The sequence below is a fragment of the Synchytrium microbalum genome (assembly GCF_006535985.1).
Source record: "Synchytrium microbalum strain JEL517 chromosome Unknown SmJEL517_scf0057, whole genome shotgun sequence".
NCBI classification, from domain to species: domain Eukaryota; kingdom Fungi; phylum Chytridiomycota; class Chytridiomycetes; order Synchytriales; family Synchytriaceae; genus Synchytrium; species Synchytrium microbalum.
The window spans coordinates 1-25,483 of record NW_022158406.1 but is presented as its reverse complement, the minus strand read 5'-3'; the positions used below and the strand labels follow the sequence as shown (position 1 = coordinate 25,483).

Sequence of the window (25,483 nt, the reverse complement as noted above, 5' to 3'; positions counted from 1 at the left end):
GCTTCAATAGGTTTCATCGTCAGAGAGAGCTTACTTACTACTCAACATCAATAAACCTCACACACATCTTTTATACACTGCAGCAAGCCAGAGAGGAGACCGTGCACTTGAAGCCAGAAGTAAGCGCATTACATAATGAATGTGTACTTCTATTCCAAGAAAGGGAGGATGTGGGTGTCGATGTCACAACCGTTATACGTGACGACTATTATGGTTTTTTTGGCTTCATCTGACCCCATCACTTTTTTTATTTCTAATTAGTGGAATCAGCTTGAAAAGCCTCTTAAATACACACGAAACGATTTTGGATGCTCTGTTTGACGCTGATAAGGTGTCTCGAAGCGATGTTTGCAATCTTTGTCTCGATCAAATGACGGTTGAGCTACGTGATTTGAAATTTAGTAAACGACCTGCAACGTCTCATAACAAGCCCGGTGATTCACCTGTGATCGCAAAATGAAGAATTTACATGTGCAGGTCGACGCCCGAAACGTGGTAAAAGGGTATGTATAAAGTATATAAATCCAAAAAATTAAAGAGGCAAATCGTCCCAACGATTAAAAAATCAAAGAAATGAGAAAATGCTTAAAAAAAACCACCAAAACATGAGGCAGTTCCAAAAAATTCAGCGCTTATGATGAGTATCTATGAGATCCAGAGTGCCGTTTATGCTGCAAGAGGCGGAGGACTTATCCGGTTTGCCGAAGCATGAACCGACAAATTATCCGCCAGATTCCATGGCCTATTGTGAATGATTTATTAGCTCGTGACGCAACATCATTCAGACGATGCTCACCATTCATTAGCCTCCCGTCGTGTTGGTTCTATAGGCTCATCAAAAGTAGACGATATCGTGTCGTCACTATCACCAAACTTGTTGTACGAAGCTCCAGCAGGTTTCTGCAAGCTCATAGATTGTGGAGGTTGTATAATAGCCACCACGCCATACAGGAAGCCCAAGCCAGATACGTCTAGATAGGATGATTTCAGAGGGTCACAAAGTCTTGCATGAAGTGCAATATCTTACAGTACACTCGTAAAACGACAGCCGCAACAGCTCCAATCAATCCTGGGTCATTCGGTGGATCAGATACTATGGCGCATGCTGCGATTCCCACCGTTCCTATTAGCAAACTTGCTATCAAAGAGGCGATAACGAATGCTCGCAGCGCCGGCTGATGTGTCAGATCAAGAGCCTCCTCCAGTGTTCTCCGTATTCTTAGGATAAGGTATAGCGACACTGAGCATATGGCAGCATCCACTATCAGACACCATGCCAGACTTATCAATTGGAAGTACTATTTCATAATGTTAGATTCTTGTGATAAAACTGAACTTTTTCTGTGGCAAACTTCACCAAAGCTGGATTCGTAAACGGTGTCATTGACGGTGCAGCATTCCCGACAATGGATGATATTCCACACGCGGCCACGAAAAGAGCGGTTACTATTTGAGTTGTGCGCTGCATCCACTCAGGAAAGTTAATCAATTGTGCCCGATTGAAGACCTAAACCACAAACGTTAAATCAGGCATCTTGGTTCAATTGTACATAGCCACGTGTCGCCTACTCCAAAACGTTCCATGTTGAGTATGACCCACACTACTGAGGCGATCTCTTCGAGAAGATCTGCAACGACCCACCACCAATTCAGGCCTTCTGTTGAAACATCCTTCAAACCAAGTACGAGCTGTATTAGAGCCGCGGCAGCGTTTAGTGCGAAACTATTAATAAAGAGTTTTAGTTCACATGGACGTGATCAAAGTCAGGTTAGCGTTCATTACACAGGTATAATCAATCGTTTTAGAAGGGACGGTGCAGTACGTATAGCGATGAGAGCGGTTACGGATGTAAGCAATAGCGATATGATTAGAGAAACAATCCTAGTGCCAATGACCGTTGCGGAAGCCATTGTAGCCTGGGTGGCTGATGGTTGTAAAGTTTGAAGGGAGGGTATTTGAGGGCTGAAGGTCTTTCAGACGTGATTTTAAAGGATGTATAGCATAGATACCGTACAGGGAAGCCTGCCTATGTATGGTGGTTTGAGTCAATTAAGAGTGAGCACCAGCAAAAAGTGCGACGGTCAGGAAAGCATTGTGAGGTAGGAAGCTTTTAAGGATGTACATACGGTTGACGAAAACCGACTTTGGCAGTATTTCACCTTGTAATCAGTCTGTTTGTCACCCAACGAGTCTCCAACGTGCTAGGTCGATGGAGGTTTTACAAGAATAAGGTCATGAGCATGATCTAAATACCATTTGCCAAATATTTCCCTTCGAGTTCTATGACTTATTGGACGCGACATTGGACATTGCCATAGTCCAGAATGTAGAGGTAGATGCGCGAGTGAATACGTCCTATGTGGCATGCTCGAACGACAACCACAACATCACTTTCGGAAGCATCGAGTCGGGTCAGATAAGTGAGCACATCGCTCATCTTCCTAATAACTGGCTAAGAACGTGTCATTGTCTAAAACGTGGGTAATTTTGGTTTTGAGTTGTTCAATTCAATATAGGTCGAAACATTTGCGATACTCCTTAAACCCATTACTATCAACAGATTTGGAGGAGCGAGACTGAAGAGTTCAACATATTGTTGCTCTAGGTACGTGACGATCCTTTGCGGATTCAAAACTATCATCACAAATCGGAGAAAACCCCTGATAATTACCACAACTGACAATGCTGGTGATTAGATTTACCAACAAGGAGGGCGGCTAGGAAGGAGACAACACCTAGACCACGCCCTGCTGGACACCAATGCGCTCCTTGGAGCAAGAACCTGATATGGAAGGCCGCCATCCTCATCATCAACGTTCAAATTCAGAGGAATCATTGCAAATGACCTGGGCACATACCCAAATTCTAGAGTTTGTCTCAAAGATAAACCATACCGTCTTACGAAGTCGGTGTGCTCTTCATACCAATCTGGACGGAAATGTCCTTGACGTGGAAGCGCTCAATGAGTGCACGGGATTCTGGCAGAACTCGGTGCCATTCAATATTGATATATTTACGGCAAAGAGGCGATTGATGGAGCGCTGGGTTATCTCGTTTGAACAATCTACAAGGTGTGTTTCATGGTTGGAGGGCAAAACCTTTGTGTGTGTCTCCCCGTCTCACCTGACTGTATGGTTTTACGCAGTGATAAGAAGATGTCGGTCTCAACTGATGTCACGGATTTGATACTCTTGGCTCAGTCGCTTTACTCTTACGTCCGTCTTTTGCCCTTGCAGAACGCCATATTGGAAGGCAATTTGAGTAAATCAGCACTACAATATTGGTGAGGGTTAGAGAAAGTATAATGATAATGAAAGAGCGATGATGGTCCTGACCTCATCAAGTATAATGATATATGCAAGGGTGATGATCGTTTCTGACGCCATCTCCTTTAACTAGTGTATCAACTGCAGATGGCCGCGTTCTGGCGCTGAGTACGAATGATGCACAAGAGTCTGGATCTTCGGGCTTCGATTTATCGGCAAAGCTCAAAGTCTTCAAGTTTCGATCAGCAAAGTTGGACTGTGGTCGCCTGAATCTTTCAGTGGTCTATGACTCGAATTTGGCCAACTTTGTAATACATAAAGAAGTCGACAAAAAGGAAGTGGAAAGGCAGCAGACGCAGGTCACTCCCACACCGCCGGTACCACAACAAAGGAGGCGGATGTCGATAGGAGGATCACCATTTCCATCACCGAAAATGACCCGAAAAGTATTGGCTCTAACCCATTTAAAGCACGACAAGTCAACAGATGCTAAACCAACAAATATAATCATAAACTCGAAAAACAGCATGCAGACACCGCCTGGATCCCCAAACAGTCGTGCTCGGCCTGTAGCAATACCTTCTCCATCACCAATTCAATCATCTGCATCTAGCCCGAACGATAACGCAGATGATTTGGACGCTGACGGTGTCAGCATAAGTCGTGGGCGCCATACAGTGCGGGATTCCGCCGATATAGCATCTCACAGTCGTAAAAGTGGGCATGGTCCTTTATATCTGGAGGTGAATCACTTACCACGTCCTCTCCAGATGGCTAAATCTGTCAGTGATGGTCCGCCAGTGAATCGCCGATTAAGTTTTGGCGGTCCAGGTCATGCTGAGCTCTTTGGAAGTCTTGTAGGGTCGTATGAAGAATCGATATTGTCTGGACGCATGTCAACTCTTCCCTCAAAGCCCATAATGTTCATCGCAGAGATTGGTGTCGTGGGATTTGGTAAATGTAAGCCGTCTCTACAGTGTCCGCCGCATATAAATGTGGAATTTCCAGCATACTTTTATGAAATGTATGGTGACTCTGCAATCGCCACACCCTATGTTGGCAGTATCGATTTGGAGTCAGCTATGGCAGTTATAGAAGGTGGTCAACGTAGCAAGACTCCAGGATATAGGCTACCTCCTAAAGGACAACTGCAAATTGTAAGTCCCCGCCAAGGTCGTTTGAGACATCTTTTACCGTCAACAAAAGAATCACGAAATCTGATTCTTTTTATTCAATTTTAGCTCATAAAGAATCCTTCGAAAACAACAGTCAAAGTTTATCTAGTTCCGTATGATTTGAGAGATATGCCTCCGGCTACGAAGACGTTCCTTCGACAAAAGTCGTATGCCATGTCTTCGAATAGTACTACACCAGTAGATGCAAGTGCATCTTCTTCATCATCGAAAGGATCGCATTCCATATCAAAAGTATCCCCAGCTCCTTCCACCACATTACCAGCATCACCAGCGTCGTCCACTGTGACATCACAATCATCTACCGCTTCGACTGCCACACCTGTAACCTCAACGCCGTCATCCACCCTATCATCATCGTCACAACAGCTACCACCACGAGTACCAACTGCTACATCTCTGATTGACAAGGACCGACTACGTTATGCCATACATCTTCAAATAATATCAACACCTCATAAACGAATATTATTGTCAAAGTCAATCCGAGTAGTCTTCTCCCCTAGGCAGCCAGAATCTGACGAGAAACTTCGAGTCGTGGTGGAAAATCCTGGAGAACCGAAATATCTCACAGTCGATTCAACTACAACGCCAGATTCTACCAACAGACGGCATAGTCACCATAGTTTTAGTAGCTTGATGGCAGCAGGTGTCTCTCCGAGTGATTATACAGTGTCGCCAGTACGACCTTCAGAGTTTAGCAGCTTCTTGACGCAAAGATACACAAATCATCATCAGAATCAACAATGGGACTCAAACAGCTGGCTCGATGACTCTGGTAGTATGAACAGGAACTCCATATTAGGTGGCAGTAGTCGGCTTCTTAGCAAACAGTAGGACGCTGATTTCAAGGATGTGAAGGGTCTGATGACGAAGAGTGTATGCAAGTTTTAAATTATATAAATATATATTTCACGTCACGCATTTCATAATTGAAAAGGCACTTCCATCCTGCCGAATGAGCTTCCGTTCTTGCGTTAAATTGCAGTTGGATATCGCGAGAACACGATGTCAGGAGAACATAATGCTCAGTGGGCAGAGCTCCAACGTCTCTGCGAGGCCTCAGAACACGAGAAATCTATCAAGCTCTGCGATACATGTATGCATGTTTCTTCACAAAGTAACGATAAACCAACTTAATTCACCAAACGTAATCCTTTTGCTAGTACTCAAGACTCTTCCTGGGGACATTGACGCATTACACGTGAAGCTCACCGCATTAATCCATCTGGATCGATTCCAAGATGCTCTCAACATCCTGAACGGCCTGTCATCAACATCATCAAACATTCGACAAAACTTTGTGTTTGAAGAAGCCTATTGTCTGTATCGCTCAGAGAAACTGGATGAATCTCTCAAGCTCATTGCTCGAGCATTAAAAGACACGGAATTGCTTGATGAGACACGTAATGCGTTGGGACGGTTGCAGTTTCAAGTGGTAAAAGCTAAATGATCGATTTTGGTTTGGTAAATTGATTTTGTCTAAAGTAATATCACTGTTTAGTTATATCGGACTGAAGATTATCGTGAGAGCTGGGATGTTTGCAAGGCGCTTGTGGATGAGCTTGATGAGGTGAGTGGTTGTGTGGCCAGCGCAATGTTCTAACTGGGGAGTATAAATCAAACACGTTCATACTAATAGGGTAGTCCGTACTCTACCGAACTGACTGCCAACTTGGCTGGAATTGAAGCTGCTGCTGCTCTATCAGGGATCAAGATGGATTTACAAGTACATCAACATGTTCTACATATCTCTTTTTTTCTCCTTACATTTTGCAATTGTAGAGTGTGGATCCAACTACGGTAGCGACTTACGAGATGGCATATAATTCGGCCTGCACAAAGATCGCCCATCATCGTCTGGATGAGGCACATTCTTTGTTGGAGCAAGCACGAAGTATAAACCACCGTCAACTTGAACGGCTTTAATTGGAGCTTATTCTTTTTGAAATAGGACTATGTCGAGATCTATTGATGGAAGATGAAAAGCCAGAAGAAGATATTGAACGAGAATTGGCCATCATCGTTGTACAATTAGCCTATGTTGCTCAACTTCAAGGACAGGTCTCTGAAGCGTTGGATTTGTATCAGGGAGTTCTCAAGTCAAAGTGAGTTGATTGCAATTGCACTGACTCAAGTTAAATTATGCTTACGAATCGAATTTTTTTCGCAGAGTTGGCGATACTGCCGTCACCGCCGTTGCATCAAACAACATGATGGCATTGAAGAAGGATCACGAATTGTTTGATTCTGCGAAACGATATCGTGCTGCTGCTACTGCAGGGCTAGACACCAAGCTTACGAGGCAGCAGAAGAAGGTTATTGCTGTGAATGGTGCCGTGTTGTCAATGTACATGCAGAAGGTAAGCAACGGTATGTTGTAAGCGACGGTAGCAATTTCTAAAGCTCTCAATCTGTAGCCCTCTACAGCTCGAGAGGTCGCAAAGGGGTTACTTGCCTCGTATCCACAAGATGAACAGATATATCTGGTGCTCGCTGGTATCGCTTTGCGAGAGAACAAGGCTGCGAGAGCCATAGAGGAGCTTCAGGTACTTTTTTGCATTGAGCGGGCTTAATGCTATTCCACGTCTAAACCATCGCTTTGACGTACCCAGGAATGCTCGTCCATCTCTACTGAATCTTTGACTATGCATCTCGCACTCGCCCAGTTATACATGTCGCAAAGGAATACTGCTTCTGCTGTTAATGTCATGGAACGATACCTTTCGAAAGCCAATGATTCAGAAAAGTACAAACCAGGCCTTGTCTCCTTTATGATTTGGTTGTATAGTCAGGTTGGAGGCTCCAGCCCTGAGAAGGGAATGCGTCTGTTGGAGCAAGCATCTGCGTTTTGGCCTTCTCTGGGGGTCAGTTTTGGTTCTCATTATCGAGAAACTAATGTTCATCACAAATTTTAAATTGCTTTTTTCCCTCCAATCACGTAGTCCGGCAATGTGTCGATAAGCCGACAGCTAGCTGCATTCAAACTCAAGTCCAATCGACCCAAAGAAGCAGCAGCAGACTTTGAAAAGCTTGTCAAGGCTGAGCCATCAGATATATCCTCTGTTGCTGGTCTCATAATGTCGTATTCTGAATTCAATCCTTCGCTCGCTGAAAAGTATCAATCATACCTGCCAAACGATGATGTAGTAGATGTGACTGAGATTGATGTTGACCAGCTTGAGACATCATTCACTATGGGCAAGCTGGGAGCAAAGAAACCAGCTGTGGTACTTGCTGAGGGACCGTGAGTGCTGCCCAATCAGTCAAGTTACGATATGGAAGTTTTTTTGTCGTGGCTTACATAGTCATCTCAATTCATTGTAGGGCTCCTGTCGTCAAGGAAAAGGAGAAGAAGAAACGCAAGAGGAAGATTCAGTTGCCCAAAAACTATGATCCTAATGTGGTTCCAGATCCAGGTATGCAGATGGGATTTGCACGGATTTGTTTGGCTCCATTGACATCTAACCACAATTCAACTAAACAGAAAGGTGGTTACCCAAACGTGAGCGTTCGGCATTCCAAAAGAAGGGAAAGAAGAAAGATCTCGCCAAAGGGTCTCAAGGTGCTGCAGCAGGTGCTGGAGGAGGAATTGGTGGAACTGGATCTGCTAGAATTGCTGGTTTGGTTTCAGAAAGTCCTGCTGCTACAGCAAAGGCCCCGACTCCTCTACCACAAACGCCTCCTCCAGAGAAGAAGAAGAAGGGTAAAAAACGATGATTGTCAAAAATTTGGAAGCAAATATAGCAAGCGTCAAATTGAGGTCTCTCAATTATTGGATTTGATTTCCAGGCGATTTCCAAAGGATTTCCACGACTTTTTCAGTTGATCAAGACTTTAGGAGCTAGGGGTAGATAAAGCGACGGATCCTGGAACAAGGCCTAATCCTGCCGAAACAAAGTAATGAGCCAAGAATGCTACAACACCAGCCAGCTGAAGAGATTGATACAAAAGGAATAATTTAGTATTTGTTGCGGGTGGTGCTGTCAGTGTATCAAAGGTTTGATTTACTTGCGACAACAGCACCCACGACGAGAGGTCCATATTGACGTATTGAGCGAAGAAACGTGGGAGTGATAACAGCATACAAGTCTTGGACACTATTGGGAGGGGATTTTGTCAAGGAAATCGGCACCTGTCAATCCCTGCGATCGTGGAAACTTACAATGTTTTGCTTGCATTGAAAAGCACTCGTCCCGAAGTTCCTAAATCCCGAGATTGAAGATGATTGTTTTTGGTTTGTTGACTCTAACATGAATTTGTTTTTGTTTAGCAGTTGGAATTTCATCTTTGATGTCTTGACATATTCGAATGTTTCTTGTAGTAAAGTTCAACGAAGCACAGGCCTTCATCTTCAGAAACCACAGCTATGTTACTTACGACGAGTTGACAAGAAATGAGCACTGCTGTCAATCTGGTATTTTGTCAGTTGTAGACCATATGGGTTGGAATCCGCACTGCATAGAGTTAGGAGATCATTGCTATGGCGAGTAGAGATACAAGTCTTGTGAACATCCTTTCTTCTTTGTGCTTTGGTGTTTTTCTGTTTGGACGAGGAGTAAACACGCAATAGCAGATTTAGGCTAAAACAGGATACGGAAACAAGGGTGAGTATCAGTGCTGGATTTCTTTGTGTAAGAAAAGGATATTAAGCACGCGTAATTGACCGAACGCATAAAGCCACTGTGCCCAAGATTAGTCTCAAAATCCAAATTTTTGCGCACAACACTGCTGCTGCTGTTTCATTGTGCGGGTGAAACGTAAAGACTCGACGTGATTTAAATATCATTTTAAGTGGATTAAATACGTGATACCACAAATGATTATTTGACATGTTTGGTTTACTCTTTAGAAAGTAGAAAGATTCGACTCACCAAGAACAATCATCACAGCCAAGAAACACAACACATTTTCCGGATAAAGTAAGCCGTGCCAAATCTTCGTCTCCAGGAGCATCAACGTCCCGTGCTTCTAGCGTTCGAGGAGCAGCATCTCGACAAACAACCAAATCTTGCAAGATTTCATTAAAACGGCCGGTGCATCAAAAACAATGCTACATCGTTGACCCTCCAGAGAAAAACATTGGGATATCTGGCAAGCTGCATCATTTCTGTATCTCTACCTTCTTCTCTCGCTGAATTGAATGGTGAATGGAGGGTTTCATTTTGTTTTTTCCAAGCTGGTGGACCAAAGATTGGCTACTTCCTTTAGAATTTTATGGCATATGATGGCATTCAACTGTCATGGCTTCCTCTATCCTTGAATGAACTGCGGTGGCAGTCTCGTTTCTCGGCACATTTCGTCTGGTGTTATGCGAGACAATGCTCCAGTAGATCTTTTCACACCAAGTGTCAACCTGAGAACGACCAAAAACGATCCGACAGCCGATATGAGAAGCGCAGGTGGTAACTTGTTCCCTTTGTTAAGGTTTTTGTCACGCTGGTTGTTTGAGGAGTTTGGAAATACGACGATGGTGGTGTAGGAACAATATCAAGAACAGTGGAAACGAACTGAGCAGATTGTTTTTCAGATCTTTGGCATTTTTAAGACGTGGTCTGTATCTTTTGCAAACTTCATCCTCACAACCCAACAAGTGAAGAATTCCAAAAAAAAACAATGTTGTCACAACCAAAAGGGACTACTGGTCTCGGCAAGCAGAATGAAGAAAGGTATATTGACACATATATAAACCCTTTGCAGCTATTCTGATTGTTTTGTCGTCTAGAACTCATGAAGAGAATCAAGAACGATCGCTTGTAGCAGGTATGCGTATTTTAGTGTATTATTGCTTTTGGGAGTTACTCATACTCTCATTGCTTCAAATAGGTTCGTGATCACCAAGAAGCTTGACTCAACATGAAACCTCTCACTTTACCGTTAAGCACGTCTTTCATACACTGCAGCACGTTACAGGGGCGACCGTACACTAAAAGCCAGTTGTAATTTAAGTATCCAAAACAATGTGAACTGCATTTCAAAAAGAAGAGAGGATATTATTCGATGTGACGATCATTCTCCATGACTGTGGATGACTTTCGTTTCATCACCTCGCGCCTTCCTTTGAATTTCAACATCAATAGTGGAATCAGCTCAAAGAGCTTCCGATATACACCAAAAACCAACAGGTACGCCAAATAGCATCATGCTAGAACTGCCTTGTCACGACCACTTGTCATCCGTCAGATGTCAACCCACCTTTTTTGCTCCGCAACCTCTCTCCTCTCATAGGGCGTGCACTACTCATCACACCTGAATTGGTCGAAGCAGAATAAGCTTATCCTGAAATCGACGATGATAGTACCATCTATGAGTATGTGACTGCCGAGACTGAACTTGACGAGGAAGAAGCTGCTGAACGTGAAGAAGAGCAACAAGAACAGCAATCTGGAGATGCTGGTGGTTGTACTAGTGGTGATCAAGCGTCGTATGAGAAGGGATCAGCAGCTCAAGAAGGGGGCAAAGTAAAGAGAGGGGTTGGTGCATGAGTGAGTGTGGCAAGGAGAGCAAGCAAGAGCGAGCAATGATTTGTTGATTATTTCTTCTTTTTTGGATAAATGTATAACGTTACAGTAGTCTATTTGACGCACGATTTGAAGCGACACGTCTACCCCAGCCAAGCAATCTGTTTGGAAGCTACTTGGTAAGCTGGTTCGGATTTGCGGTTAAGCGCCGTGACTTGATTTTGAAATCTCGTGGCCTGACGTTGTTGTTCTCGTAAATACGTGGTAAGAACGGCTTTTCGGGAGTTGTGGTGGTCCCTGCGTCCAAGTCCTCAGCACTCGACGAATAAATCAACCATTGCCCAGTTGATCAGCGCGTGGAGAAGAGTGCAAACAGCAAGAGAACTATCCGAATGTGCCGGATTTGGTCTGAAGAGGTTAATAGCATCAAGTTTCTGGGTGATAATTGATTGTGTGTGGCCAAGTTTCTCCCTTGTTTGTTTGTGACTTTGGTACAAGATCGCATCATCATCACTTGGAATTGTGGCAACCGTCATATATCAGGCAAGTCCCCAAATGATGCATCTATGAATTTCCTCGTCATCCGTTTCGACTTCGAAAAACAGACCTGGTCGAAATCTGGAATTTCGCTTGAAGGTCGGTGTTGGGGTCCAATTTGTGGTGTGTACGTCTAACTTCCAACCGGCCAACTAACTGCCAATTTAAACAATATACAGAGCTTAACCTCCTTGCGTCTAAAATCTGGGGCCCTCTGCTCTGTACTCCCAAGGCAGTAACATCAACCGACAACTTGGCGAAACCTTCTCACCGACCATCACACCACCCACCATGGAAACCGATCTCGAGCTGCAAGATCGAATACGGAATCTTATCGAACTGAGTCGCTCCACACGTACCGTCGGTCACATTGCCTGTTTGATGTGTCGAGCTTCTAAACTTCGCTGTGATGCTATTCGACCTGTAAGTCTTGTTGCCGATTGTGTGCTGCTTTTGTGGATGATGAAGCATCATTTACATTCGTTCTGACTGTTGTAGGCATGCTCAACATGTATGCGTAAAGAACGAGTATGTGAATACCCAGAACGTGCTAAACGACTACAACCAAAGGGTTCAAAGGACAAGTACGTGTCAGCTTCAATCAGATCCGTATATGCATAGACTGATTCTTCACCTCCAACAGGTATACACGAGAACTCGAAGAACGATGCAAGGAAATGGAACAACGACTCGGCGACATCCTCTCCACACAGGAAGGCCCATTAGACACTGAAGGAAACCGCCGAGCGCCAACGACACACCGAATGTCACATACCCCTGGATCAGACAGCGACTCCTCAACCCCATCCTCGTCACCCTCACAATTCACATTCCCGTTCACAACCCTGATGCACCTCGCGTCAGTGGCCTACACCAATCTCGAATTACAACGGTTTTCATCGCCCTTCCATCCAAACTACCTAAAAATCCACGCACCAGAACCATCGTTTAGACGAGTGCTGCTCTCATGGGCTGCATATGGTGCTTTTCTAATAACGGATCCGATACCTGTGACTGTTGACGCTGAAGTCGTGCACATATCTCCAGAGCAGGCTAGACCGTTACTACGGGATATGGCCAAGAGGGCTTCACGGGTGTTTGAAGAACAGGGGACGTTGAGTTTGGATGATATTGAGGCTGCAATGTCGTCTACGTATCGATTTGCGTTGAATGGTGAGGTTATGCCTGCGTTTCGGATGGCTTCTATATGTAAGTTGGTGCATGAAATGAGATTAAAGCTCTCTAAATGACGGAAGATTCAATCTCTTGCTTTCTTCTCATTCTTTCAGGTATTCGTTTATGCCAATTCTTCAAACTGGATTCTGATCCTGAGGAGCTTCTCCAAAACCCATCGCTATTCGGCGACTTGAGGTGTACGCGTCCTGATGGTTCATGGTTTGATAAAGGTAGCTGAATTAATTCATAGCCAGAACAAATGACCCGTCAATCTATCCAAATGCTAACTTTCTTTGCCTTGAACAAAACTCAGAACGCAGAAGACGCATATGGTACAAATGCTTCGCCCTCGACCTACACGTCTCAATCGCTACAGGCAAACCAACCATGATTCCACCCGGCGGATTCACAACAAAGAAACCATGTACGGATTCGATATGGGAAGGTTACAATTACCCATACGGCAACGAACCACAAGACACGTTCCGAATCGAGGATACGGATCTGTCGTATGTCTGGTGGGACATATTACTGATATCAACACGGGCACAGGAATTACATCGGACTGCTTATCTAGAGGGTCAGCCATTGGCAGAGTGGTTTCCACCGTATATAGAATCTGTTAGGGAGATTGAGTGCCAGTTGAATATGTAAGAGCTTGTCTGTACACCTTGACTTCGAGCAAAGATTTTTTTGTTCTTTGATAAATGCTGATTTTTGCCCCTTGTAGAGTTGAACAACGGTTTCCAAGTTTCCTGAATCTAGTTGCTCTGCAGCATTTATATGATGCCAAGTCGGAGCCACCGTCAAGTTGGAGGGATTGTTTAATGGTCTTGACTCATGTGGATTTCATTAGGCTTGTTGCTCGTCAAAGAGCGTAAGTAATGCTTCACCTGGTCTATTTTCGTTTGCTTTATTCAGATTGAAACGACGCATTTAGACTTAACTCGCTCATTTTGCTATAGAACTCTGTTGGCACTCTCGAAAAACGAAGAAGAGTTACAAGAAGATGAAAGCTTTGCTACGAGTCAATTATCTGCTATGCGGATAGCTAAGGTACGTACTCTTGAGTTTCGAAGACAAAAGAATATGAATGCAAAACAAAAAACCATCCAGTTCCTGATGTCTCAATTCAAACTCTTTACCACAAAGGTTGCTGAACTAGGCGACCGCTTATCTGTCCGTCCCGGTGCCGTAGTCATCATACCGATAATGATGGCAGCCTTCCAACTCCTGTCGTCCTTCCGCTTCTATCCAGACGAAACCAAAGAACTGTTACGGCATATTCTTGTTGTTGCGAAAGATGCTGGGGCTTTATATGGGTATGTGTTGTGTGGTTCTCTCGCAAGTTTGTATCCTTTAAGATGATTGATTTGTTTTTCTTTGTTAGATACGCAAACACGTATATAAAGGACGTGTTTGATACGTCCTTGGCGGTGGTAGAACAGGATCCCGAGTTTTATCGGGAGGTGGAGAGACTAAGGACAGAGTCACCACAACCACAGTTGTCGAATTAAATTCGGTTAATGTACACAAAAAAAACTTGTATCAATGATTAATAGCCCATCGTTTGCACATATATTGAAGTCCGAAAGTCTCAGTAGGAAGCATGAGATCGTTTCCATCGCCTTTTTTGTATGTAGTCTTTGCGCACTTTGAACTCTTCACATCAGCACACACGAGAAACCAAAAGACACACCACTTATAAAAGGCAAAACTACATTTGTTGAAAAAAAACACACTACAGTATAAAAGCAATAAAATGAGTGGTGGGGTGAACTAACTAAAAAGCTTGCTCCCAAAAGAAGATCGCTCAAGAAAAAGGAGATATAGATTATAATGAGTGATTGTAAAAGTAGCCCTCTACACACAACCAACACAACCTCCCCAAATCATCCAGATGATAACAAAGATGACAACAAAATAACAAAGATTTCCCAACAAAAGAGTCCCGCCCAAAATAGTATGTTTTTGTGTGAATTGAGGATTTGGGTCTCTAGACTTCCACTCGCATGTTTGAAAATTCACCATATTCAAAACGGAATCTTTCCCTGAGCAAGTAGTGGGTGTTTAGCGGAGACTAAAAAAACGATCGTACATCGCATACAACGGACTTACGCTGCAGAGCTAGGAAGGACTTGAGAATCCTCTTCGTCCAAGAATTCCATATCATCATCTACCAACATGTCATCCTCACCCGGCTGGAGAGGAGCCAAGAAACTATGTAAAGGTATTATTACACCGTGTGTAAAGTTTCTTTTTTTTGATTGGAGAAAGGAAACATACCTGACTGCACGACATGAAAAGAAAATCATGCGCTTAAGTCGTCGGTTGAAGAAGAAGTAATAAAAGGACCAACTAGTGTAAAAGAGATGTAAGCACAAGAGCCAACCCCAAAAAAAAAGCAGGATAGCAATCTTCTTGATTGCTTCAACACCACCACAACCCACACCACACCACCACTAACTTACAGATTGCCTTCTTCAGCATCAGGTTCAATATCAGAGTCTGGATTGAACGAGTATATATCGCACTCGTTGGTTTTGACCACTTCATCAATAGCCGTCCAAATTTTATTTCCGACGGTTTTGGCGAATGTGTTGTCGTCATTACCAGTGTTATCGAACAAGAGTGAATTGACTTTGCTTGTCACAAAACTAATGGCCGGTATCTTGTTGAAGTATTCTGGTTTTACATCGCTGTGTAGAAAAGGAGAAAAAAATGGTTACTGGGGGGTTTTTGATAATGCAGTTATCATTCAAGTAGGACTCCGTCCATCAAATCCTACTCGTACAACCGCCAGTAAAACAGAACCACAACACTCACGTAAAATCATAATCAGGAAAAGCAGCGTTCAGCGTAGCCAACAGATAAAACAAGGTCTTTCTCGATGTAGCTTGCGACAATGGACCAAAAGGCGAACCAACCACTAGGGATGGCACAGAAGTAGCGATGGCTGCATCCATAGTAGGACCATAACTGGTATTATAGGATGACCCTAAAACCGCTCCTCCTTCGTCTTCATTCTCAGGACTCTGAGATGCTCCATTAAACTTGCTTTCGATTCGATGCTTTAGTTTCTTGTCGTCGTATGTGTTTTTGCCTATCATGGAATGATTAGAGGGTGCGGATTAGGGTGTCATTGATAACGAATGATAGGCAAATATCAAACCGATGTTTTTACCACTTCGGAAATGAGGTCACACTTACACGAATAAGCTTCAATCCTGCCAAATACTCTCGAGTCTCCCGTATCAACGCAAGACAAGGCAGTATTTAACTCTTCCAATGAGTCAACTTCCAAATACTTCATCTTTGCTATTATGTGATGATAAGTGTTTGTGGTTGTTGTGGTTGTGGTTAGGTTGGTGGGTGGTGGTCGTAATTTATATGTTGATGGTGATGATGTGTCGAATAAAATAAGATTTTGGATATATACGAATATGAGAGATCCCCTCTTCAAACGGCTGGGTGACGTTCGCGTTAGGGATGATTCTCAACAAACGTGTCGAGTTAGTAGTTGGTGATCTTTTTAGATACCGTTCGGTATGTTTCGAGACGGGTTCTTCGGCGGCTGCTGCGGTTGATTTATAAGTGTGGTATTCGGTATCTGCTGCTGCTGGTTGAAACTAGACTGCATGGGGTAATGCAGCGTGGTAAAGTGTGTTGTGCTGGTCTGGGATTGAATATGTGTGTTAGATTAGATGGTTGCGTTTGAAGGTAGGCCGGACTTACTCTCTATAAGACGATATGTCAAAAATGAAACCACCCTTATGTCCCAAATATCCTTTGGTTGTCTCTCTATGTGTGGTTGTTCGTCAAATCACACACGGCAAGTGTCTTCTGATGTCTTGGTTGTGATGAGAAGAAGACACTAGGTTTACGTATGGAATGATCGGATGGGAATGAATATAGGTCGAGTGCTGGTTGAATGATGGTGCTCTTTTCCTCCCTCTTGATATTGTAGAGCGTTCGTTGGGCAAGTGGATATTTTCGGACTGTTTTTTCTAGGAATGCGAGGTTGTTAAGGCAGTGTTCTAGAATAAGTGGAATGATCAATCCAGTGTCCTGTTATGATCTGATGTGTGTCCTCTTACCTTGGTTTGTAGTAAAAGTGGTTGTTGACTCTGATTTTGAGGGCAGTTGCAAGGTGAGAGGTGAGCACGTTTCGGGTGTGTGGTCGCTCTACGTCGATAAGCATCACGCATTAAGAAAAACGACGGAAACGAGGTATATACCAATTTTTGAACGCGTTACAACAGGCCATGGTTAATACGCCTCCCTTAAAACCGTGGTCAACCTTAGAAAGCATTCTTTTTTATGAAAAAAGTTGCCTATTTGCTATTTTGTGGTATTTGCTACAATAAACTTTCTCTTTTTTAATACTATTGTTATCGAAATTGCAGTTAGCTCATCCATCCAAATCACGAACAGCAACAATCAATAGGTCCAACACCAACTGTCCAAACACTTTGGACATACCTTGTAATCCTTGACATAGAGTGATTCAGTACCAGAGCCAGCAGCACTGCCAGCGTATTTGCCCAGTTGAGCTTCCGAGTTTGCTTTAGCTCGGACAAGGAGAGCAGCTTGAGCAGCAGCGACATTTTCCTTCTTACCAGCCCATACCTTCAAGACAGTAGCTTGCAAAGCACGACCATAAGAGAATGTCAATGACCAGGGACGACCAGGCATTGTGTTGATTGCATTTAAATGCAATGTAGCCTCTTCTTCAGATTGACCACCAGACAAGAAGGTGACTCCAGGAACAGCAGCAGGGACTGTTCGTCGAAGTACAGTGACAGTAGCATGGGCTATATCCTGAGGAGTATATTTGATTTTGCAGTCTTGACCAGGGCAGACCATGTTTGGTTTCAACAGAGAGCCTTCCAAGTAGATGTGGTGGTCTGCGAGCTTCTTGTAGCAAGCAGCCAATACGGATGTTGTAGCTTCTACGGCACGGTCCAAGTCGTGGTCACCGTCCATGAGGATTTCAGGTTCTACGATGGGGACTAGACCGTTTTGTTGACAGATGGCAGCATATCGAGCCAAGACATTTGCATTTTCGTCCATGGCTAATTGAGATGGACATCCGTTGCTGATTTTCAAGACAGATCGCCTACATGGATTGGATTTATATAAGAGACAATTGATTTTGACTTTGTAAAAACACTGCAAAACATCATTCTTGACAGGTGTCAAGCAACAAAGCAACAAGATTGTTTGTTATGGTTCAATGTAATGCCGTACATACCATTTAGCGAAACGAGCACCAGCAGCATAGTATTTAGCACAACGTTCAGCCAAACCATCCAATCCTTGAGTAGTGGTTTCACCATCAGTTCCTGGCAAGTCAACGGTACCCTACGTGAATGATGACAAGCATGTAAGTGAATGATCGCTTGTAGGAAGTAGTTTGATGGCATTGAAGACAAACCATAATCAACCCCACATTCAACAATCAACACATCCATATACCTTGTCAACCTTGATTCCGACAATGATACCTTGTTCTCGCAACAAGTCAGCGAATGGTTTTCCAGATTCGGTCTTTTGGAAGAGAGTTTCTTCAAAGAGGATGACACCACCCAAGTAGTTTGGTAGTTCACCTAATTGACACATGTGTGAGTGCTTATGACGTTTACACGGTTTGACACAGGAAGTGAATACACCAGACATTACCAGGGCCAGCGGTGAATAAGAGTTCACGGTAGGCTCTTCTGTTTTCCTCTACATTTTCGAGTTTGATGGGTGCGAATCTCTTTCCTGTAGGAGCAGTCGGGATGTCAATAATTTGCTGTTGTAGTTGTTTGAAGTTTGAAGAAGTAAAGTACCAATGGTTCCAGTAGATTCATCAGCAGCGAGAATGCCCTTTCCTGGAGCGACGATAGCCTTGGCAGTCTGATTTGCATAGAGGTGAATAGTATAGTTAGCAAACCTGTTCTGAGTCAAACCCAACCACATTTGACATTCAAGGCATAGTATATGACAGTACCTCAGCTAATTCCTTCTTGAACTTTTCGGGAGCAGCACTTGGAATAGGCATGTTCGGTTCTTGTTTATTATATATGCTTGATATGTGATGGGTTGAAGTGTGTTGTGATACTGGTTTTGCAATATTTTCACTAGACAACCAGCTACTTGAGTCTAGGTGCAATCACGCGACGCTCACCTTGAATGACGCGTATTATACTCGTATTAGATGATCGTGTTATAAGATGCTAGTCATGTCGGGTGAGTAGTAATGAGCCTAAGTAAACCAAATGATTCCTTGTTTTCCAAGCTGATCAAACATTCTCGTTGTGATAGAACATCAACCCATGTTGCATCTAGATCAACAGTATGCCCTCAATGATCAGGTATACCTGGACTTGCTTGAATTAAACGCGACATCAATCACATTGTATTTGACCAAACTCCCAGCTCATCCAATCCTTCCTTCTTTTCAAACAGCCTGGCACTGATCTACTGTGTACTCTCATTCAAGCTCATCCACTCGACATTAATGCTTGTCGTCGTACATACACTTCACTGCCCATCACCAAACTCATATCTTCAACCGTCATGAAAGCTTTGGCTTCCAGACTACGAGTACCACTAGATATACTCTCAGATGAGCCTGATCAGCGTATGTAGACTTGATGGTCAAGTCATTGCTCTCTCAACGTTGCTGATGATGCGCTCAATACATAGTGACAAAACGAGACACCTACCTGATCTTGGTCTCAGAAACTCTGCCCTTCTTAACTGAAATAGCTGCTGAAATATCTACAATATCACCAGATACTGAACTACAATTACTGGTCACGGCTGCTACATTCTTGGCCGACAAGGAACATAGAATATGGAGCTCACAACAGACTCATCAACTCGCTACACAACTACTACAATCACTATCTACAAATACACGGACGCTGGTTGCCAAACACTTGGTCAATATCCTCAGCATTCATGTCAAACCGTATTTTGCCCATCATCCAAACATTGACAAGCAGGAATTAAAACAACAGCCTAGAAATGGTGATTCAAAGGTTACAATGACTGACTTCTTCCAAGATCAGAAATGGAAGTCGGAATACCCTGAATCTCCATTCATTTTGGCGTGGTGTCTCTTACAAGTTCAAGTAAGGCAGCATACATTCGATGTGTTTCATCGTCACCTGGAGTTGATGCTCTGTTTTTCGTTCTCCTATTTACATCGACACGAATTAATAGCAACCAGAACTACAAAAAGTACAAGGCCTGGTAATCCCGACATTACTCACCCTCTTGGATGACTTTGATCCAAAATACAAGACATTGGGTGTCCAATTGACTCGTCATGTCATTATTGACAATACCGCTCCTTCTGAAATACGTGTTACGGGTCTTGGTGATGTCTTTTTCGATGTAGGATGCCGCCTTCATCGGTTTCGACCAAAAGAATCCTTTGACGAGTGATCATATTTCTTGAACGAAACCAACCACTGTGTTCTGTCTCAATAGGCTTTAATTACATGCTTGAGCTACCACTCAGATCCAGACTTGCTTGAAGAAGCTATATCGACTAGTCTGGATTTATCTAGTGTCATACAAGTGAAAGGAACTGAGGCTCTTCATGCAAGATATGAGCGTATTACTGATGTGTTTACTAAAGGGTTTCTGATGAGTATCGGTGGTAAAGTTAGAGTTATACAGGTAGGCACAAGCTTGAATCTGTGAAAACGACGATTCGATCATCTCTTTATTTTCTGCACTCTTTTTTGAGCACCAATTCTAATTCCCCCTCTTCCCTTTAATCAAGATTTACTTGCAAACAATACCGCTCTTGTTTGAAAAGATTGGAGTTTTGGGAGTTCAGTATCTCAAGGTAAAAAAGAAACGGCCAAGGCTATCTTGAAATGACAAGCGTCGGCATAACTCAAACCCACTCTGTTTTTCTTGATAGCAACTCTTAATATCATGTTGTGAAGTGCTAGCTTTACAATATTGTGAAGTTGATACTCGAACACTGGCTACTCAGGCCATCGCGTCCATCATCAATGTGGGTTGGCCTCGCATAGATGCTTATCGTGGGTCTATACTGAGTGCTATTGCGTCTGCGTGGAAGCATGAGGCATCTTCAGGTTTGTTTTGGCATTACGGCAGTCGGCCAGGTGCTTTTGTTGACCGAGATTTTTGGCTAGACAACGAAATGAAGGACGTGCTTGTTGCTTTGTGTACATTGTTGAAGAAAGCTTGTGGCCCTGAGTTTGAGGTAATTATGTTATGTCGATGATGGATTTTTTTGTTTTGAAACGAAACTCATTTCTTTCCCATTTTGACCCACACAGAACGATTTGAGATTCCTGCTTGAAATAGATGGCAATCTATTCACCAGTCTGGTAACTCCATCTCTCGGTGATTAAAAGGAAGAGTCCTGTTACTGGATGAGGCATGTGGTTTTATTCAATGTTGAAGTAGACTATAGAGTCATTGAGGAATAATGTATACTGTTGCATATTCAGTTTGTAGAGCATATTAAAAGTTCAGATTTGCATCCACATACAAGTCAATTGTGCAGGGTGTTGTGCAGCGTATTGTCGTTATTGTAGAGAATGTCGTGTTTCAGGTCATTGAAGTCCATACACGGTTATGTGAGGCGAATGGAACATCGTCTACCTGCAATCACTTGGCCTGGGTGTGCTGCTCGATTTTACGTGTGGTCAAACTACTCAAAACGCGAAAGAACATATGCGAGTCGCTTGGCGTTCGAAGTATCTGTCGGCGCTCGATTGAGATTTATGTAACATATAGCAGTACATTTCGATACATGTTTACACGACACGTGTGAAAACATCTCTGACTTGTTCCGGAAGACATTGAGGATGACATCAGCCATTCCAAACAAGTCAGTGCATTGGTTAAGACGGACTAGAGGACGATTTTCCGTGAAAGACGAGTGCACAGTAAAGCTGAAAACAGTTGACAAATGGGACATAGTACATCCATCGGCGAGGAAACGGGTATATGGAGCGCGGATTCCTTTCAGGGCTTACCTGAAGCCGCTTCAGCAGATAAGCAGGGAACAGCTCGGGTCGGTGTAGCCGGAGATATGCAGACTAATGAAGACACGTTTTGGCATAACTTAGATGAGGCTGGGTTTCCAAAAGACTCAGAGAGGGTTGTCTTGCTGAGAGAGTGGTTTAATGAGACATTACCAAGTGCGCCGGTGAAGCAGACATCCTTTTTGAGATTAGATGGTGACAGGTATGTTTCTACAATCGATGGTAGGTCTCGTGAGCGGTCTCTTTGTCGACATTACTCGAAACTTACTCAAAAATAATGTCTAGCTCTAGTTGCTCTGTACGACCGAGTATCAGACGGCGCACCTGTATACGTAAACGACTATGGCTCCTTTAATGGATGCAAGGTCGCGGTCACTGAGGTTCGAAAAAAAAGGGGCATCACATCACCACTCTACACTCAGTACAATGCTGATAGCGGTGGGTTGTACGAGTCTGTCTACTGGTTTAAAAATGAAGAGACACTCTGATCTCTTGTGTCGGGGTTGCCGTATTGACAGTATATGAAGCTTTGGATGGAGCGTTTTAGTGGGTTTGGCTTCTTGTTGGCTGTTTAATTCAAGATTGGAGGAATCAACGAAGAAGCGATGACGGAATTTCTGTGCTTGGCTTTGAGTGATTTAGAATAGTTATGACGCTTTGTGCTTTTCTTCTTAAGTAGAATATCGAGTATCATTAGAAACAGTTTCTTGTGTGAGACATGTACTAGTTCATCCAATCAAAAATGAAAAGAATCATATATAGTTTCAGTAGAACGAATCTATTGCGATGGGTTCTATTCTTAATGTCTGTGACTCAATCTTCTCGGATGCGTAGGCTGATTATTTGGAGAGTTGTTGTGGGGGCAAATCAAGTTGATTATTGCGGCAATCACACTACGCTCACCTTCAATTACGCTTGATATTAGCTTAAATACTGATCGTGTTATGAATTGCTAGTCATGTCGAGATGTGAGGTGGGTCGTAGTGAGAGCTAAATGATTCTGTGCTTTCGTAATTGATCAAACATCTTCTCATGTCAATAGAACATCAAGCCATATCGCATGTAGATCTACAATACTGATCAGGTATGCTAGTGATTGATTGAATGCCTTATGCCTTAAGATTTCTGAGCAATTTCTTGGAATAAAAGTATTATACTAGACTCAATTATGTCGTCGCGGGACCATTTGCAGCAAATGAGTTCTCGAAGTAGAGTAGACTATATATTATAATACTCGTTAGTCGCCTTTATAGATCTTCAGAATTGATCAAAACGGACGAGGTTCTCCATCACGTCGGTCAACAGGAACAAACCTCAGAAACTCCAGGTGCATTCAAGGCCGATCACGATGATAGAGAGGAATTAATTCAAAACACACAAGCCAATGACGAGCAAGATGACGACAAGCTACCTCTAGTCATTCCCTTGATTGTCAAGATGAGAATCAGTGGAGATTGCTTGGATCTTCGACTGGTATTGAAGCAGCCTTCAAAGAACAACAACCAACACCCTTTCCAATGGCCTCAAGCAATAGTAATAATAGTAGCAATGGTGCTTTAGCTAGTATTCCTGTTAGCAATCCATCTCGCGAAGAACCTATATGGGGTCTCAATGTCATGAAGGAGGCTGCATCAGATAAACCTATAGAATCAACACCTAATCCAGACTCTACCGCTGTCAAATCAACTCCCATGACAGAAGACGAACGAGGCATCGCTGCACCGATATCAGAAGCATGTGGTGGAACCGCTTCCAATACGATCATAACCTCATTACCAATACTCGCTGAAAATGGCAGTGCCGGGCTTGGCTGACCTAGAAGACGAGACAGACAAGTATAGTATAGACACGATGTAGCTCTTCGTCCTGAGGAACCAACTCTCGACGAATACAACAAGGTACCTGTAGATCACTTAGGTGCTACGTGGTATTGGCTGGAAGGAAGGGGAAAGATTGGGTAAACCCAAGACAGTCGTTGCACCTATACTATCAGCTAGACGGCCGGCCTTGCTGAGATTAGGTGCCAAACCTCCGCCGATGATAGAAAACAAGACAGATAAGAAGAGAATACCAAAGCCCAATGTGTATAAACCTGAAGTAAGATTCTTTTGGTTGATTGCCTTGGATGAGACCACGTTCATACTCATTACATTCTTTTTTTAGATGGCAGTTGATACTCCTCCACCACCGGCATTGCCTAGAAGGAATTGATCAGGACCCTGACTCGATTTTAGATTTCAGGATTGATGACAAAGTAGTCTGTAAAGCTGGAAAGAATGAGGGTGATATCGGCTACAAAATAGAAAAGGAGGATAGTAGCGGTGAATTGCAATCCAAAGTAGATTTGAATAATGGTGATGTAAGTTATGGAGCTTCTCCTTCGCACTCACTGAGTCTTTCATTTTGCTTACGTTGGTCCACACGTCTACGTCTCTTAGGTCGTCAAAGCATACTCGGACGAAGTGAAACTCTACTCCAAATCCACTAAAGGAGCGTCTGATTATCGGGATTCACCTTCTAAACAACATCAAAATCGAGTCTTCCAACCAAAGGTTGGTTGAGGCCACATATTTGCCTAGTTTGTATCCAAAGAAATAATACAAGTCATCGTCTTGATTCGGCGTCCGTGGATTTCCCATCTCTGTTCTTTTCAATGTAGACGACAAGTTAATCACTCGGAGGTGGCTAAACATCTCGATCAATCTTGCACAGTGGCTTCAAGACGTGATACCAGGTCAAGGTGCTATTGTAAAGACTTCTCGTGGAGATATAGTAGATCATATCGTAGATAAACACGTGGAAACCTATGTGCCATCAGCTGGGAAGGCTGTCGTAGACCATGATATCGAAATCAATGTCTGTAGAAACAGAGATCGCGTGGGTGTGTCTTGTATTGAACTTACGCCGCAGAAGTTACATACACTTTGGCCTTTGGCTAACTCACCATCTAGAACTAATCATGTCACATGCACAGTACGTTCTGAATCTGACGGACCTGCAGTATATTAGCATACAGGAATCCGTTGCTGATTTGCTGTGATCGGCAGAATGTATTTCTCGTCACTTTTGGGCAAGGGCAAGCCATCTTTGAACAACAGACTCAATGCTCAACCGATCGCTCCGAATGAAGGAACACCCCTTTCATGTCCATAACTATACTGTGTAGTCGGTGGTATCTGATTCTTAGCATGTCGTGTGTTGGTCTACAAGATTACATGTCCAGATTTGCTTGCGATGAAACAAGATGCCAACTGCCGCATACACGAGCAACACCCAAACCCCAGCTCCGCCACTTGTATTGGTACCAAGAAACTCGCTGGATGATTTGACTGCTCGTTTTGGATGTTCTCTTTGCCTTTTGGTATGAACACCAGTATTGCACCAAGACAGCTCCCTCATCGCAGGCTGAATGCAGGCAAGACAACTGGTTGCAGACTTACGCTGTAGTTCAGCATACAGGCAGTAATCATACCATTGTGGCGGCCATTGGTAATTTCAGAGCGGCCACATTTCGGTCCTTGCCAAAGGGTGTCGAGCCCAAACTGACGACGTTGTTCAGTCGTTGATACTACAAGATGACGATAAGGCAGGAACCAAGAAATCACCGGTCGCCTTGAACTCAACTTTTGACTCTTCGAGTGTGCCACCAGCCTTCTACAGCGCTGTTTGAATCGGTGTGTCCTCGGCAGTCATCCGATTCAACCAAGACAAGTTTCGTGAGTATGTCTACCGTGGCGTAACGGTGTAGCTCTTCTTTATATGCCGGATACGAACGAACTCAATCTTTGAAGAGATCGAGGTCAGTTTGCACCTTCGCTGACAC

General features: G+C 43.5%; 6 protein-coding genes across 6 annotated transcripts; 4 read left to right on the top strand and 2 right to left on the bottom strand.

Moving 5' to 3' along the window:
* Positions 1-666: 666 nt before the first annotated feature.
* SmJEL517_g05737 (uncharacterized protein) lies at positions 667-1,911 on the bottom strand (the record flags this gene model as incomplete). Its single annotated transcript, XM_031171663.1, has 6 exons — positions 667-742; positions 797-971; positions 1,028-1,298; positions 1,358-1,507; positions 1,570-1,723; positions 1,784-1,911. The coding sequence occupies 6 exons, from the start codon at positions 1,909-1,911 to the stop codon at positions 667-669; spliced, it is 954 nt and encodes a 317-aa protein (XP_031022348.1).
* An 850-nt stretch (positions 1,912-2,761) lies between these two features.
* SmJEL517_g05736 (uncharacterized protein) lies at positions 2,762-5,297 on the top strand (the record flags this gene model as incomplete). The annotated part of the gene is made up of 4 exons (XM_031171662.1): positions 2,762-3,072; positions 3,147-3,284; positions 3,401-4,424; positions 4,509-5,297. 4 exons carry the CDS (start codon positions 2,762-2,764, stop codon positions 5,295-5,297), a joined length of 2,262 nt encoding a protein of 753 aa, XP_031022347.1.
* A 171-nt stretch (positions 5,298-5,468) lies between these two features.
* SmJEL517_g05735 (uncharacterized protein) lies at positions 5,469-8,180 on the top strand (the record flags this gene model as incomplete). The annotated part of the gene is made up of 12 exons (XM_031171661.1): positions 5,469-5,559; positions 5,627-5,898; positions 5,965-6,033; positions 6,103-6,189; positions 6,246-6,357; positions 6,415-6,568; positions 6,634-6,823; positions 6,881-7,009; positions 7,076-7,327; positions 7,406-7,707; positions 7,788-7,879; positions 7,948-8,180. The coding sequence occupies 12 exons, from the start codon at positions 5,469-5,471 to the stop codon at positions 8,178-8,180; spliced, it is 1,983 nt and encodes a 660-aa protein (XP_031022350.1).
* Positions 8,181-14,630: 6,450 nt separating this feature from the next.
* FBA1 (fructose-bisphosphate aldolase) lies at positions 14,631-18,680 on the bottom strand (the record flags this gene model as incomplete). Its single annotated transcript, XM_031171660.1, has 15 exons — positions 14,631-14,685; positions 14,753-14,854; positions 14,921-14,992; positions 15,106-15,333; positions 15,461-15,737; positions 15,845-16,129; positions 16,175-16,310; positions 16,466-16,671; positions 16,732-16,819; positions 17,117-17,753; positions 17,889-17,998; positions 18,113-18,243; positions 18,317-18,400; positions 18,469-18,535; positions 18,630-18,680. 15 exons carry the CDS (start codon positions 18,678-18,680, stop codon positions 14,631-14,633), a joined length of 2,529 nt encoding a protein of 842 aa, XP_031022349.1.
* A 172-nt stretch (positions 18,681-18,852) lies between these two features.
* SmJEL517_g05733 (uncharacterized protein) lies at positions 18,853-21,021 on the top strand (the record flags this gene model as incomplete). Its single annotated transcript, XM_031171659.1, has 10 exons — positions 18,853-18,868; positions 18,944-18,993; positions 19,088-19,262; positions 19,328-19,758; positions 19,850-20,023; positions 20,120-20,311; positions 20,418-20,483; positions 20,562-20,739; positions 20,800-20,870; positions 20,947-21,021. The coding sequence occupies 10 exons, from the start codon at positions 18,853-18,855 to the stop codon at positions 21,019-21,021; spliced, it is 1,428 nt and encodes a 475-aa protein (XP_031022352.1).
* Positions 21,022-21,584: 563 nt separating this feature from the next.
* Positions 21,585-24,700, top strand: SmJEL517_g05732 (uncharacterized protein; the record flags this gene model as incomplete). The annotated part of the gene is given in 10 exon segments (XM_031171658.1): positions 21,585-21,882; positions 21,946-22,040; positions 22,966-23,107; positions 23,146-23,457; positions 23,518-23,558; positions 23,578-23,757; positions 23,831-24,019; positions 24,099-24,212; positions 24,373-24,541; positions 24,612-24,700. 10 exon segments carry the CDS (start codon positions 21,585-21,587, stop codon positions 24,698-24,700), a joined length of 1,629 nt encoding a protein of 542 aa, XP_031022351.1.
* Positions 24,701-25,483: the final 783 nt, after the last annotated feature.